Source organism: Falco peregrinus, chromosome 1, assembly GCF_023634155.1.
Source record: "Falco peregrinus isolate bFalPer1 chromosome 1, bFalPer1.pri, whole genome shotgun sequence".
Classification (NCBI taxonomy): domain Eukaryota; kingdom Metazoa; phylum Chordata; class Aves; order Falconiformes; family Falconidae; genus Falco; species Falco peregrinus.
The window spans coordinates 113,782,926-113,796,457 of record NC_073721.1 but is presented as its reverse complement, the minus strand read 5'-3'; the positions used below and the strand labels follow the sequence as shown (position 1 = coordinate 113,796,457).

Sequence of the window (13,532 nt, the reverse complement as noted above, 5' to 3'; positions counted from 1 at the left end):
TACAGAAATTCAGGTAAGTGACTTTAGGTTACTAATGCCAGTGTTAACGCAGCCCCTGCACTGCCTCAGCATGGTTTCTGAACGATGCTACTTACATTGGACAGTTTTCTCTGCATTTTGTTAGAGATGCAGAGCCTAGATAGAGGGCGTTACTATGACCTTGATGACTGAGCTAACTGTGTAAATACACCACACGGATCATGAAGTTGCACAAAGATCAGCCCTACATCACAGGCTGATTATGAAATTAACTGGACTTTTTCCAGCATCTTGATTTCTTGGAAATCAGGCCAACAGTCTATAACAATGCCAACTTCTATATGGCAAGCTAATTCCCAGATATCCCCTTCACTCTGCAAGGGACCAAAACAATCATCTGTTACGGAGTTTTCAAACAATAAGCTTTAATTGCCTTATTAGAAAAATAAGCACTGAAATATATATAAATGCGATTACATTAAAGTAATTCTGTAGTCTAACATACTAAAACCAAAGCCTAGTCATTTTCTTAATGATACAGAGTAGCAAGATTTAGGTTTTAGAAATTTTCCATAGAGAATACCGAAGTATGCAGTATCTTTCAGGAAACCACAGTAAAGACGAGACAAACCTCCACGTTGCAATAAAAACTAAGTAGATCAATTTATTCTGTATACTATACAATGTGTAAGTTTGTAAAGAACAATTGACATTTTTATCACCTTAACATCTTGACTGGGTGTAAATATGTCCAACAAAATGTACTCCTGTGGCCTTTACACAAACACTGTCCTACTACATCAAGAACAATGAGAGGGAAGCCTTTGGTGTTACAGATTTGGGGACATATCTGAACTTGTAATTAATCCACTTTATCTCAAATAAAAAGTTGGTGCTAACTGCTATTATAAGCCTACATGAGTACTATTCTAATAACTAAACACTGTCTATCTTTAAATGCAAGATATGAAAGGGACTGCCAGTCTACAGTGTGGACAGGTTTTCTTTGAAAAAGGCAATTATCAAATGGTAAAACTCATATAATACATTATGTACATAAGTTTGGATAGCTGAGTTATCTTGCTGGAGTAAGCTGAAAGTAAGCATCGATTTGCAGTCATGTCTGATTTACTGTTAAGTGATTATAGGACTTAAGTTTTATACAGTGTATAGAATCAAAATAGCTGTGCCTGCTGCTGAGGTCTGTCAGATGTGAAGGCTCATAATCAGTCACTGACCTAGTTAGCATTACAGTACTTCAAGTATACACATGGATAATATATTCATAGCTGAATTTGTAGCAATCTTAGAACTGCAAGTCACTGCGTGAACATCAGAAGAGCTTGTATTGTCCAACCAGCAGGACAAGCTGAGTTGTAGCTAAGTGAGTGGAATGTTTTAATTTAAATGGCTTTTTTTTTTTTTAGTATCTTCCCAAACATCGCAAAAGGTCACCTTATGTGAGCTACAGAATAGTGGCACCAGGCAATACACAGCAAGTCACCTTAAACCGTTCAAAATTTGTTTCAGACCCAGTCCTATCATTAAGTTTCAATTTCATTTATACATACAAAAATAAAGAGGGATTTTCACATTAGGACAAACATCTATAAAAAGCAGTTTGCTTCAATATATCCAGTTTCCTTGCTACTCTCCCAGCCCAAATTCTTAGAGAAGTAGGTCTGTGTCTTCAACCTGTTCCACAAATATCAAACTCTTTATAATACTAGTGGAGGATAAGCAATAAGGACAGGCTTAACAGAGCCCATTTAATTACCAGAAAAAGACTATACAGACTTGAAAAGCATCAGGTTAGTAATTTTTAAATTCTCCAGAATAACTTCTCCGAACCAAAGACATTACATAGACACTGATCTACTTTGCTCATCTTCCTATCAAAACAGGGCCAAATTAAGACTATTCATTTTCTCTCGATCATTTCCTCATGTTTGCCCTCAGAAGAGGCCATTGCACAAAACGCAGGCCAAAGTTCTTTTGACTAGCAGTCCTTTATCCTGTAAGACCTTTCTAAACATGTCAACACAAACCACATCCTTCTAAAACCATGCATCTGACAAGACTGTTTTCTCTTATAATATCCACATTGGTGCTTTGTTTTTAATAGGCTGTTTGAGAACTCTTCCTTTAAACACAAAGGTATTCAATAAACTGACCTTTTTAAAGAGTTTCTTATACTCCCAAAGAACATCAAGGCTGTATTACCTGTATGAAAGTCAATTACTTTATGGATCATACCACACTTTTAATATTCTGATTTCAATGAACACACACTCTTTTAAATTCATCAAGTTACCTGTCTAAAATCAGCTATGTAGTTTGGCTATCTAGTACTTAACAACCTGCATCATAAAGATGAAGTTCATTCCTATTTACTGATATGAAAAGTTACCTATTTCTCAGCAGATCATTATATAAATATCATTTCCAGTTCCTTGTTTCCCCAAAGCCAGTGAGGGACTGCTGTATAACAAAGCAAAAAGGAGATAGTTTACTACCACTTCAGGAGTCCAAGAAAAAAAATATTATACCCTTCTGCTTCCAGAAGTCTAAAATAGCCCAAAGACAACTGCGTATCAGATCTTAGCAAGCCTAGATTAGGTGTCTGCCACACAGGAAATTCTCCAGAACAGTACATTTAGCCATCTTCCATGTCATTAGACAGAGCATTTCAGCTTTAAAAGCTTAAAGAGCTGCTGAACAGAAAGGGCACCTGCCACCATGACAGGTACAATTTCTGGATTTGTATTTGAATGCTGGATGTTGTTGCGAAACAAAACATACAACTGCATAAGCATAAGGCTGAGTCAAGTGTAAATGTGTTTCACAAATTTCAGGTATACAGTTTTTACTTTCAGTAGCAAGATTCTGGGCTCTTAGTTTCAGGACAAGACTTTGAAAGATACAGAATCACTTGTGCTTTGATTGGCACATTATCTGCTTTTTAAAATGTAAAACTAACAGACGTTTGCAAAAGGTTGTGCAAAACTATTGTATTTACAAAAATGGCACAAGAGTGAATTCAACAGTCTATGCACATGCACACTTCATTCACATCTTCAACAAAAGTGTGTCCTAAGCTACGGAACTGAAAAGAATACCAGCTTCAACAGGCAGTTGTCAATAAGCACTAGATTCACAAGAGTTACACCAGAATGGGCAAATATTGCCCAAGTAAAAACTCTATTGTTAAAGCTGAAACAGGTTTAAGGCCGTTCAAGTTCAAAAGCAGAAACAAAATTCAATCAGAGCCCTGTCTGTTTTTATACATGCTGTACCATCTAGCAACTTGTGGTCTAAACCTCTATTTTAGACAACAAACCCAAACACAGAAGAAAAACCCAACACAACTGGAGGTTATATTAAATACAAATATGCTGTAATTAAGATGAAATAACAAAAGCAGAAACATTAGAAGTTGTAAAACTTGCGATGTCACTTGCTGGAACCAGTCCTACACTAGGAAATGGGCAATATGTACATTTTCAAGTAGATTACATTGCTCCAACCAAACTTGTCCTTTTTAATCAGTGCATTGTTCTCAACTAGTCCAAATACTACACGTTTTACTCTTAACAGTACTCCCTTACAATAGCAGCACATGCTATCGCTACCTGCAAAGCTGTCAGTCTCATGACTTAGTGTAAGAAAGAAAAAGGGGGATGCGAGGGTGAGAAATAACTATTAAGGAGAAATAACAGGAATGAGAATAATCATGCAGTTCAGCTGTTCTCGTCAGCCAGCCAGCTTGCTAGCAACAAGAGATGGTTTCCGCTGTGGAAGATCCTGTGGAGTAGGAATATGGTCACCAGTAACTTCTGTCTTGTCAGGAGCTGCAGTAGGCAGTTGTTTATTCTTCATCTTCGCTTTAGCCATGTTGTAATCACCAGAATCAAAGTATTTTTGCTAGAAGACAAAACACACACATATTTAAAAGTCTGAAATCTTATCAGATGCATACACTGAATTACATGGTTGAATAGATTCTTTACATTTTAAAAAGTTACAAAATCTTCCCAATTTGGCAAGGTAGCTCTGCGTTGATTAAAAAAAACCATAGTATCAAGACTATTAAGCACACATAGCCAAACTCTTTTAACATTAGGTAAATATACAGTTACGGTTCTACATAAACCATTAAACTCACCCCATACATGAACATTATTTTTGACCAAGTTTTCCCAAAAGCTTTTGGTCTCACAAGTGAAACCTTTGCATTTGTAAATTTTGCTGCAGTGAACAAGTTCTGCTACACAGAATAACTAATGCATCAACTAAAGCTGGAGAACAGAGCCTGCTCTATCATACCAGAAGACCAAAGCAGCATAAAACTGCATGCTAACAAGAAAACCTATCTGCATACATTAAAACAGCAAAACTATAATCCCTAAAGTTCCCAAACCAATTATTTAGTGAAGTCAAATCTATTGTGCAGTCCTTCTGAAAAGCACTATGGGAAGGAAATTCTTATCCCACACTCCAGGTTTCTTCTGAATATAAAAGCGAGCACATTAAGTTTGAATTTCTAAGTGTTCCTTAATATTTCAGCATATTTTTATTAGCATAACCTTTAACAGTCTTTTTTGTTGTCAGATTTCTCAAAATATTTAGTTATCTATGGATTTTAAAGCCAAATGACTTCTATGATTTGTCTGCATCATGGTAAGATGAGGCATGGCATTTCATCCAAGATCTGCATTGTCCTCAACTGCTCATTGACACATTTTGCAAGAAAAGTTGTGTTTTGTTTACACTTTACCATGAGGTCTACCATTAAGGTACTTGTAACCCATGATTCTGAATAAATTGGCATGCGAGTTCAAAAGAATTGGATTCAGGATAAAGATTTACACTAGCAACTGCTGCTTAGAATCACAGTCACCTCTGAAGAGAACACTCCCTAGTTTGCTTTATATAGGCTTATTCCTCAGCTATTTTATATATGAATATATATATTCAGTATATATTGAACAATAGCCACCATTACCTGCCATGTTTAAGTGCTTCCAGGCAGCGTATTACTACCATACTCTTTATTTTGCATTAATACTAACCAGCTGCAAAATGTTCAGTATCAGCAGTTGTTAGAAGTAATTTGAACAGCTGACTGAACTGGCCTTTACCTAAGGGGAGGGGGAATATGGAGAGGTGGAGGGGTGTTTGTGCAAGGCCTCATGAAAGCAGCTTTAAATGTTCCCAGCCAGAGCCTTAAAGTTACCAATCTGTTCTTCCCATGCAGTCAGTAGTACATTTAAACCACACACTTTATGAATAAACCTTCCCAATTCAACCCTTTTGACCGTGTAATCCCTATGTTTACCACACCACAACGTTCTAGCACCGCACCTACACACTAGATCTCGAGATACAACATAATCTGATTTGGAGAAAGGTGTTCATGTTTTGCTCTTAAGACTGAAGCAACCAAAAGAAACTTTCAAACAGCAACTACGTAATAAAAAAATTACTCTGTCTTTAGATGTGTTACTGCTGTTAACAGATTTCTGTTCATGTAAGTGCTCAGAATCCCTCTACAGAAGCATGATGTGGCATGGTTCTCATCTACTATTATTCTAGAGAAAGAGTGCTAATAATGGCGTGTGCACCTAATGCAGAACATTTCTGGAGAGCAAATATTAAGGGGCAGAGTGTGTCCTAGTTGCCAAACTGAAGAATATCTGGGCTACAGTTGATTATATACATTTCAATGTGTATAATTTGGAAAAAAATGAAATTTCAAGTATCTGAGAAAACCTACCACCTTTCACGCATTAGCGTATCAGTCCACTTCTTCCTTTAACTTATTCCTGCATTTTCCTCTGATTTACTCTAGCTTCTCATAGATGGCCTGTATTTGATCATCTCTTTCAAACTGACTATGTCCAGGTGTCTGTGTCAGAAACACTATCTGAAAGCATACTCACTATCCTCACTCTATTTTAAACTTGAGCAATCCAGGCAGGCTGAAGTAAATCCAGCATCTGTATCAAATAAAGATGCTTCTTCATTTAAGACACTAAGCACACTACACAAAAATAATAAAAAAGGAAGAAAGTTATTACCACCACATCAGGAGTAGAGAACTGAAGAAGGCAGATTACAAATTGGAATCCACAACCTTATGCCATCTTTCATCAAAGTAGCAAAATCCCAAACACTTTGTCAACAAAGATACCCACTGGTCTACCTCTGCTCAAATTTGAAAACATAGGCTGCAATAATCTTTGCATTAAACAGTCCTGTAATCAAGATGAAGAGATTGTACAGATTGTTATTGTTGGTGGTGAGTTTTTCTCAAATTTGCACTGAGTGCAGTCGTCATTCCTTTAGGGCCATGAACCCTCAGGGAGTGGATGCTGGTCCGTTTTCCCAGACTATCACAACACACACCTACCTTCTCCCTCCTGCGTCTACATACACACTGAATCCACTGAAGTCTCATTTAGGCTGCCTCTGACCACCTAACAGCGTAACTCATAAAAGCATTCACCTAATCTACCACCTGCCCGTGCCCAGCAGCCAATAACTATGCTGCACATGCTCCAGCTTATAAGAGAAAGCTTATCCAAAAAAACCTGCCAACAGTAACAATTCCCAGGAGATGTTACCAGATAGCACAGAATTAGATCAGCACTGAACTCCAACAGCTGGTTTGTGAAGGATGTATACCTGGAGTCATTGCATGCACTCAAAGGGCCTAGACAATAGCAAAAAAAAAAAAAAAAAAAAAAAAGAAAGAAGAAAAAAAGAAACAAAACAGTGTGACAGCAGTGAAAGCACCATCAGAAGTAGTGATATATTAGGATTATTCCAAGAATAGAGTTCTAGCATGCCTGAAAGGCATTACATAATCACTTTACGCATAATTAAACTAAAAAAAAAAATATTTAAGTAACTAAGAAATTAAAGAGACACTGCTTAAACGTGGAACAATATTAAAAAAGTCTAACTCACTCTTCACTCTTCTATTTTTGGTTATGAGTATATATTCAGAATTACACCACCATTCTCAAGCCACTGATGTCAGATGTTGCCTAGTGTAACACAGAGGACACCAAGCTTTCATGTGCTAAAAACATGGATAATAAGAGCGGACATACGTTTTGCAGACACAATGAGCAAGGCAAGATCAGTACAAAACAGGGATGAGATTCTGACCCTTAGTATTTACTATGTTTTTTTATGAAGTCTACCACAGCAGCACAAAGCCAGCTTCTAAGTTTAGTCTTTTCTTAAAGGTGCAGTTGAGCCACTGATGCTGTAAACAGCTACCCAGCCAATTCATATTTGGGTTGTGGAAACAAATTTCTCTTCCTTGTACTTTCACAGACAAAAGCTTAAATTTCTTGGTACGCTTACTCAGGCAAAGGCCTGTGGAGCGGAAAAAAAATAAATCACAGATACAGGAATTTGGGAATTTCTTATCTATACCCCGTGGACATAAAGAACTCACCCCTTTTTGAAGCCTCTTTCTCAAGAAGTCTGAGCCTCCTGGCTTCTGGCCCAGATGAGGATATCTTGCTTTCAATTTTGCTTCTTCAACTTTTTCTGGGCTGATCACCTTATCCTCCATTTCCTGAAAGACAATGAGCATCATTATATATTTCATTTACAGTACTGAATGACTCATGCAGAATACTTTTGCAGATAATTCACTAACAGGCCAATTGCTGCTACCAAGTGAACATACCAATTATTTGATAAGACATTTTCATACATTCTCTCTTGAATACTGACAGCAACTGTAGGAGTTCAGCCTCCCATCTTAGATACCCTTCCTGGAGACATGTCTGCATCTAATCAGTGCATTTCTGTTTCACATAAAAGTAGTGGATACCAAAATCAAAGTAATAAATAAATAAAAAAATATATCCCTCAAACAAAAAACATTTTTTGGTCAAAGCAAGGGCTCCACTAAGAACAAACAACTGTTGAAAGCTGGGCAAACGCCACAGGACTTCTTCAACTGTCCCTGTTTGATCGCAAAGTGGTACAGACAGACTAGCACTTGCTGCACAGACTGCCACAATCTAGACTGTATGACCGCTCTAACTGAAACGTGTTGATATTCATCGTGGAACAGTGTTAAAGCAGCTTAGTCTCAAAAACATGCCTGCTATCATATTAATAGTAACAATACAGTATTTCTCTATACATGTCTATAATTATCTTAAAAGGAGGATGAAGACTGAGAGTGCAGTTGTGTAAAATAAAATGCCTATTTTGTGAGTATACTGTAAAATATGGATGCTCAAAGTAATCATTTGAACATACTATTTTGGCAAAACCTGCAATTTATTCATCCAGTCTTTCAACACTAACCTCTACTTTATGCTCATCTATTCCAGGCCATGCAGCAATTTGATGCATGAAGTACAATTTCTTCTATTAGTTCACTTCTAAAATATCTTCCATTTGAAATTCTTGTTTTGCCACTTCCCAGTATCTGGCCTATTTTTTTTTTTCCTTTGCATGTAAACCATTGCTAGTTCAGGGAAACTGTATACTGATTTGCACTGACTGCTGTAGTGTTGAATTGTTACCATAACCTGAAGACAGCAAGACGTTTAGGCAGGAAATAAGAACGACCATTGAAATCAAGAGGGCCTCAAGTTCACCTGTGACTAAGGTTTCATATCCACCTAGAGCTGCTTAGGCAGCCCCTTCACACTCTTTTCCATTCGTGTCATCATCCTTGCATTGCATCAGTCAGAATGACTGCATGTACTCCACAGGAATGAGTTACAGAAATTAATTCAACAGAAAAACAACAAATCCTTGACCACCCCGCCACCCCACCCCCCTCGCCCCGCCCTGTTTCATTTGGATCAGTTTCCACAGTCTGGATCACCAAGCAGCTGCACAAAAGGGTATGTTAGCCCTGCAGCTCCCAGGGAGGACAGAGGAACACAAGCAGCTGGGAGCTACTTAAGCCAGAACTGCCAAAGTGCTAAAGTAGAGCCACTACACTAACCCTAGTGCTTTCCTCTATCTCATAAAAACTCAAAGTTCTATAATATTCAACATCTTTCTGGTAGGAGCCTCAGAAACAATGGTTATAAAAACAGATTTAGAATATAACCATCTAACCAATAGGCCAAGACATTTCAAAGACAGTTTTTGCACAATACAGCAGGAATCCGAATTACCAGTTCTACCAAGGAAAGATAGAAATTCTCCTAAGAGTTTCAGAGAAACTTCCATGAATACAGAAACCAATACTTTTTATTAGATGACAACACAACAAAATACAAATACATATAAAGGGCAAAGTTTCCCTGACACTAGTGAACATAGAACTATATATACTATTTCTCACTGTATGATATCATACTAGACAAGACCACAGTTTTCACATGTTATAAAAATAAATCCTCAACTGCTGTTCTTCCTATTGTGCTTTACCATCATGCTGGCACTGTCTGAATTTTCTCAAAAGCAATCCTTTCAGCTAAACACTTTCAACATCTAATGCTGAATCACTGGGTACTCACTGTTGAGCCAACAGACAAAGAACTTATGGCGGCATGTTTTGCCAAAACTCACCAAAAGGAAATACTTTTTAAGAACAGAGGGCCAACAATAAATAGCTTATATAAATATGTATTCACAGTGCATCAAAGGAGACATTTATGCAAACTCACAGGGCTGACAAATGATCACACAGCAGGCTATCAAAACATGAAACACTGTGTTATGCATCAATGCAGCTGAAAAGGATACAGGCTATGGTCACTAACTCATGATGACCAAAGAACAGCTAAGACTCAAAAAACTACCTAAGATGAATTAAAGAATTTCAACACAAAGACCTCGAGTGTCAAACAAAACCAGCTGATGGCAGGTTCAAAAAGTAATTAAGACAACAGTTCCTCATCTGAAATACAGTTAAGCTGCAGAACTCCTTGTCACAGAGGGGTGCCAAGAATTTAGACTGGATTCGAAAGCAACTCAAGATATTCATTCGCAGCTTAGAAGGCTTTTAAACCACAGATTGCTGAGACCTGGGATAGTTTTCTGGGGAGGATGACTGCGTGCATGTCCTAACCTTATATTTCTCTGGGGACTAGATGGTACTGAGCACTCTTGGAGGTGTGCTGTTGAGCCACAGAGGCTTTAACCCAAGCCAGCAAGGCTATTCATACATTTACAACAGTCTCCCTTGAGTTACAGAAGCAACAACCAAGAATAAAAAATTCTTGGGAGGGGGGCGGAAATAAAGACATACCACGCTCTTCTTCCTAGTGACAACCACACGAAAGTTATAATTTTAGCTCTCTACAGGAATTTGACACAGCTAATGAAGTCTGCTTACTTCATTAAAAGGATCTACCAGGAAGGGCAGTAATTACCTAACTCATCTAAGGATAGCTTTTGCTTTTCATCTTTACAGAGGTACTAGCAGTGTAAAGTTCCCTATCTGTTGGACAACTGAACCAAATGCCTAGAAAAACAGCCATCAGCCTTTTAAAACTCTGGTATGAAGAGCTCATCCTCTTCAGCAAGACATTAGACAAAACATAAAGCAGAAAATGGGAAAAGCATGACAACAGCACAGCTCAACAGTGAACTGATGTGGCAAGAGCCAGTCCAGAAACAAAACACACCACCTCTAACAGCTTCCTGAAAAATACAGGAGGCTTTTAAGCCCAAACCAGTCAGTCAACCAAGCATATGTTCTCCAATGTGAAGTTTCTTTGTTGCTGAATTTGCCCCTGCCACTATCCCGAGTTCGCACACTGAGAACAGGAAACGTCGGCCTTTGGCAAATTTTCAATTCATATCACTCTCTTGTGTAACACCTTCCTCACTTACCACGTGCACAAACTTCTCACAGCATGTCAGAGTTTAGAAAAGAGGCCTGATCACAAAAACACTGCCTCAAAGTTTATTTAGGGGCTTCATCTTTTTGAGGCACACAGATGAGTGAGTACTGCAGCACGGGTTGTTTATATAAGTATTTCAGAGCTAAGCATTACCTGAGGCAATGTTCAATTTTGCCTACCCAGACACTGAGTTTTAGCGGAGGTTAATATTGCAATGCCGTAACAGCACTGGTATCACAGTATTCTGACACGACATAAACTCACAGAAATCAAAGTTTTATTGACGTTATTAATTTGCCTTTAACACCTCATCGTATTAAAACTAAACTAGCAGATCAGTAAGGGACTCCCATCCCTCAAATAAAAGGTGATTTTTCAGAACTGTGTATAAGCATTGGATTTCAAGGCTACCGTCTGAAACTTGGCAAAGGCAGCCCCAGTCACCTGACTTAATCAGAACACACTAGAAGGCATTACAATAAACTTGCTACCACATGTTTTACCATGCTCTTATTACAGAGCTATTCTAGGAGTGCTGCACAGGCCAGGGACTTATTTTTATAGGCTTTGAACAGGAACAGTATCCTTCCAGTAATCTACCTAATATGAACGTTAAGTTGAGCTGCAGAACACGCACATTTAAGGGTAGATTACAGACCTACCACAGAAGCTGGTTCTGATTACTGCACCTATTGAGAAGGTATCATTCCATATTAACCCCCTAAGCTCTACTCGTACGCCTAACTCACATTACAAATTGTAAATTATTAAACAAAAACTTGACAGCCGAGGTAGATTAAGGCTTTTCTTTTAGCATCTTTCAAAGCAGTACTTGTGTTTCATAACTTCTCCCTAGCAGAAATAACTGTGGAGATCGCACCGAGTCCACACAGCAATGACAAAACTGAAACCCACACGGTTTCTTAAAGTCACATTCCACAGGGGGAAACTGCTAACAGCACAGTCATCTGTGTAGCCAAAACCCACTTAAAACTATAACGTTATTAGCTACCGAGATGACATAACAGTGTCATCACAGGATAACCCTGCCAGTTATTCTTTCTAAAACCCTTACCTAGCACAGGTCACAGCCATTGTTTTCAGATTATCTGTCGCCCTAAATCGCTTACATTAAAAGCTGAAAAATTCCTAAAAGCGAAACAAACGCTTAGCCAACCGGATTCTCGCTGGCCTCCACCGCTGTGACCAGGAGCCGAACCTGTTCGGCCCTGGCAGGCGGAGCGGGGCCCAGGCCCGGCTGGGGAGCGAGGGAGCGCCATTAGCCCGCCCCGGGCAGCGCACGCCGACCATCTGCCGGAGAACAGCGCACGGCGGTGCCGCTCCTCCGCCTCCAGCCCCAGGCCGCGGCGGGCGGCAGGGCCCGCGCCCGCCCCACCGCTCCCCACAGGCCCCGCGCCCCGGCCTGCCGAAGAGCCCGCCGGCTCGGCTCCCCGCTGCCCGCCGCGGTGCGGAAGGGCCGCGGCTCCTCCCCCGCCGCGGCATGGAGAGCGGCCAGGCCCGGGAGCCGCTGCCTTAAGGGCCGCGGCGGCCCGCCAGGCTCCCCCGGCGGAGAGAGGGAGAGGCCCGGCCGCGGCTCCCCCGCTCCGCCTCAGCGCGCAGATGGAGGCGGGAGAAGCCCCGCGGGCCTCCTCCCGCTGCTCGGCGGGGCCGCCGGCCACCCACCTTCTGCTCCTCGGCCGAGGCGGGCTCGGGACTCTCGGCAGACATGGCGCCGCGGCAGCACGACGGCGGGGAGAGGGCAGCCGAGGGAGGCGCGACCGCCGCTCCTCCGCGCAGCGCAGCGCTGCCACCACCTCCCGCACAAGATGGCGGCCGCTCGCACGACGGCGCGCCGGCGGGACCAGACTTCCTCCGCGCTCAGCCTGCCCGCGGCGCAGCCGCGCTCCCAGCGCCGCCCCCGCCCCCTGGCGTCACGGCCGCCGCTGGGCGCTGCGGGGCGGCGGGTCTCGGCTCCGGGGCCCTCCTGGAGACCCGGGCCCGGCGGGCCCCGGCGGAGGGCGGCCGCCTGCGCTCGAAGCACAAAGGCTGACGCTGGCAGAGGCCCGCCCGCCGCCCCGGGGCACGGCCGCGCCCCAGCGGGCAGCCCGGGTGCGGCTACCACAGGCCGGGCCCGCACCGCCGACCGCACCCAGGCCCCGCCGCGGCCTGCGCGGCCCGCCCGGCCCCGGGGTGAGGGGGAACGGCCTTTGCTGCGTAGCGGCCGCTGGCTCGTGTGGCTGCTCCCACGGGTGACACGGGGAGCCGAACCCTCGGGGCTTTGCTTGGGATCTGCTTGGAATCCCAGATGCCAGCTGACAGGACGGGAGGGCTCAGTCCGTTGGAAGTTCTTAATGGCCTGGTATCGAGTTATGGGAAGTATTTGCTTCCCTCATCTACTTTTCACTGCATGGTTCTTGGCAGTACGATCACCTCTGTCGGGCTCCCTGGGGGCTTCAAGAACACGCAGGAGGGGTTTCAACAGCGCGCCAGTAGCAAACCTTCAGGGGTCCCAAATACAGGGCTTGTGAGAACACCAGGGCATAGCTTTTACTTACTAGTCCGTTCAATGGATGTACATTTCCACTTATTCAGCACAAAATGCCTTCTCCTAGCACCTTACACCGCTCTCCTGTGGTCCTGAGCTCCAGCCCTCCCATGCAGTGTGTATAACTGGCTCGCTGGTGGCGGTGAGCCGCCTTGGGCACGGCT

At 42.1% G+C, this 13,532-nt stretch overlaps 1 protein-coding gene across 1 annotated transcript; it reads right to left on the bottom strand.

Moving 5' to 3' along the window:
* Window positions 1-379: 379 nt before the first annotated feature.
* ARPP19 (cAMP regulated phosphoprotein 19) lies at window positions 380-12,757 on the bottom strand. Its single transcript, XM_055809170.1, has 3 exons — window positions 12,507-12,757; window positions 7,451-7,573; window positions 380-3,903 (listed from the first exon to the last, which is right to left on the bottom strand). Exons 1-3 carry the CDS (start codon window positions 12,549-12,551, stop codon window positions 3,733-3,735), a joined length of 339 nt encoding a protein of 112 aa, XP_055665145.1. The 5' UTR covers window positions 12,552-12,757; the 3' UTR covers window positions 380-3,732.
* Window positions 12,758-13,532: the final 775 nt, after the last annotated feature.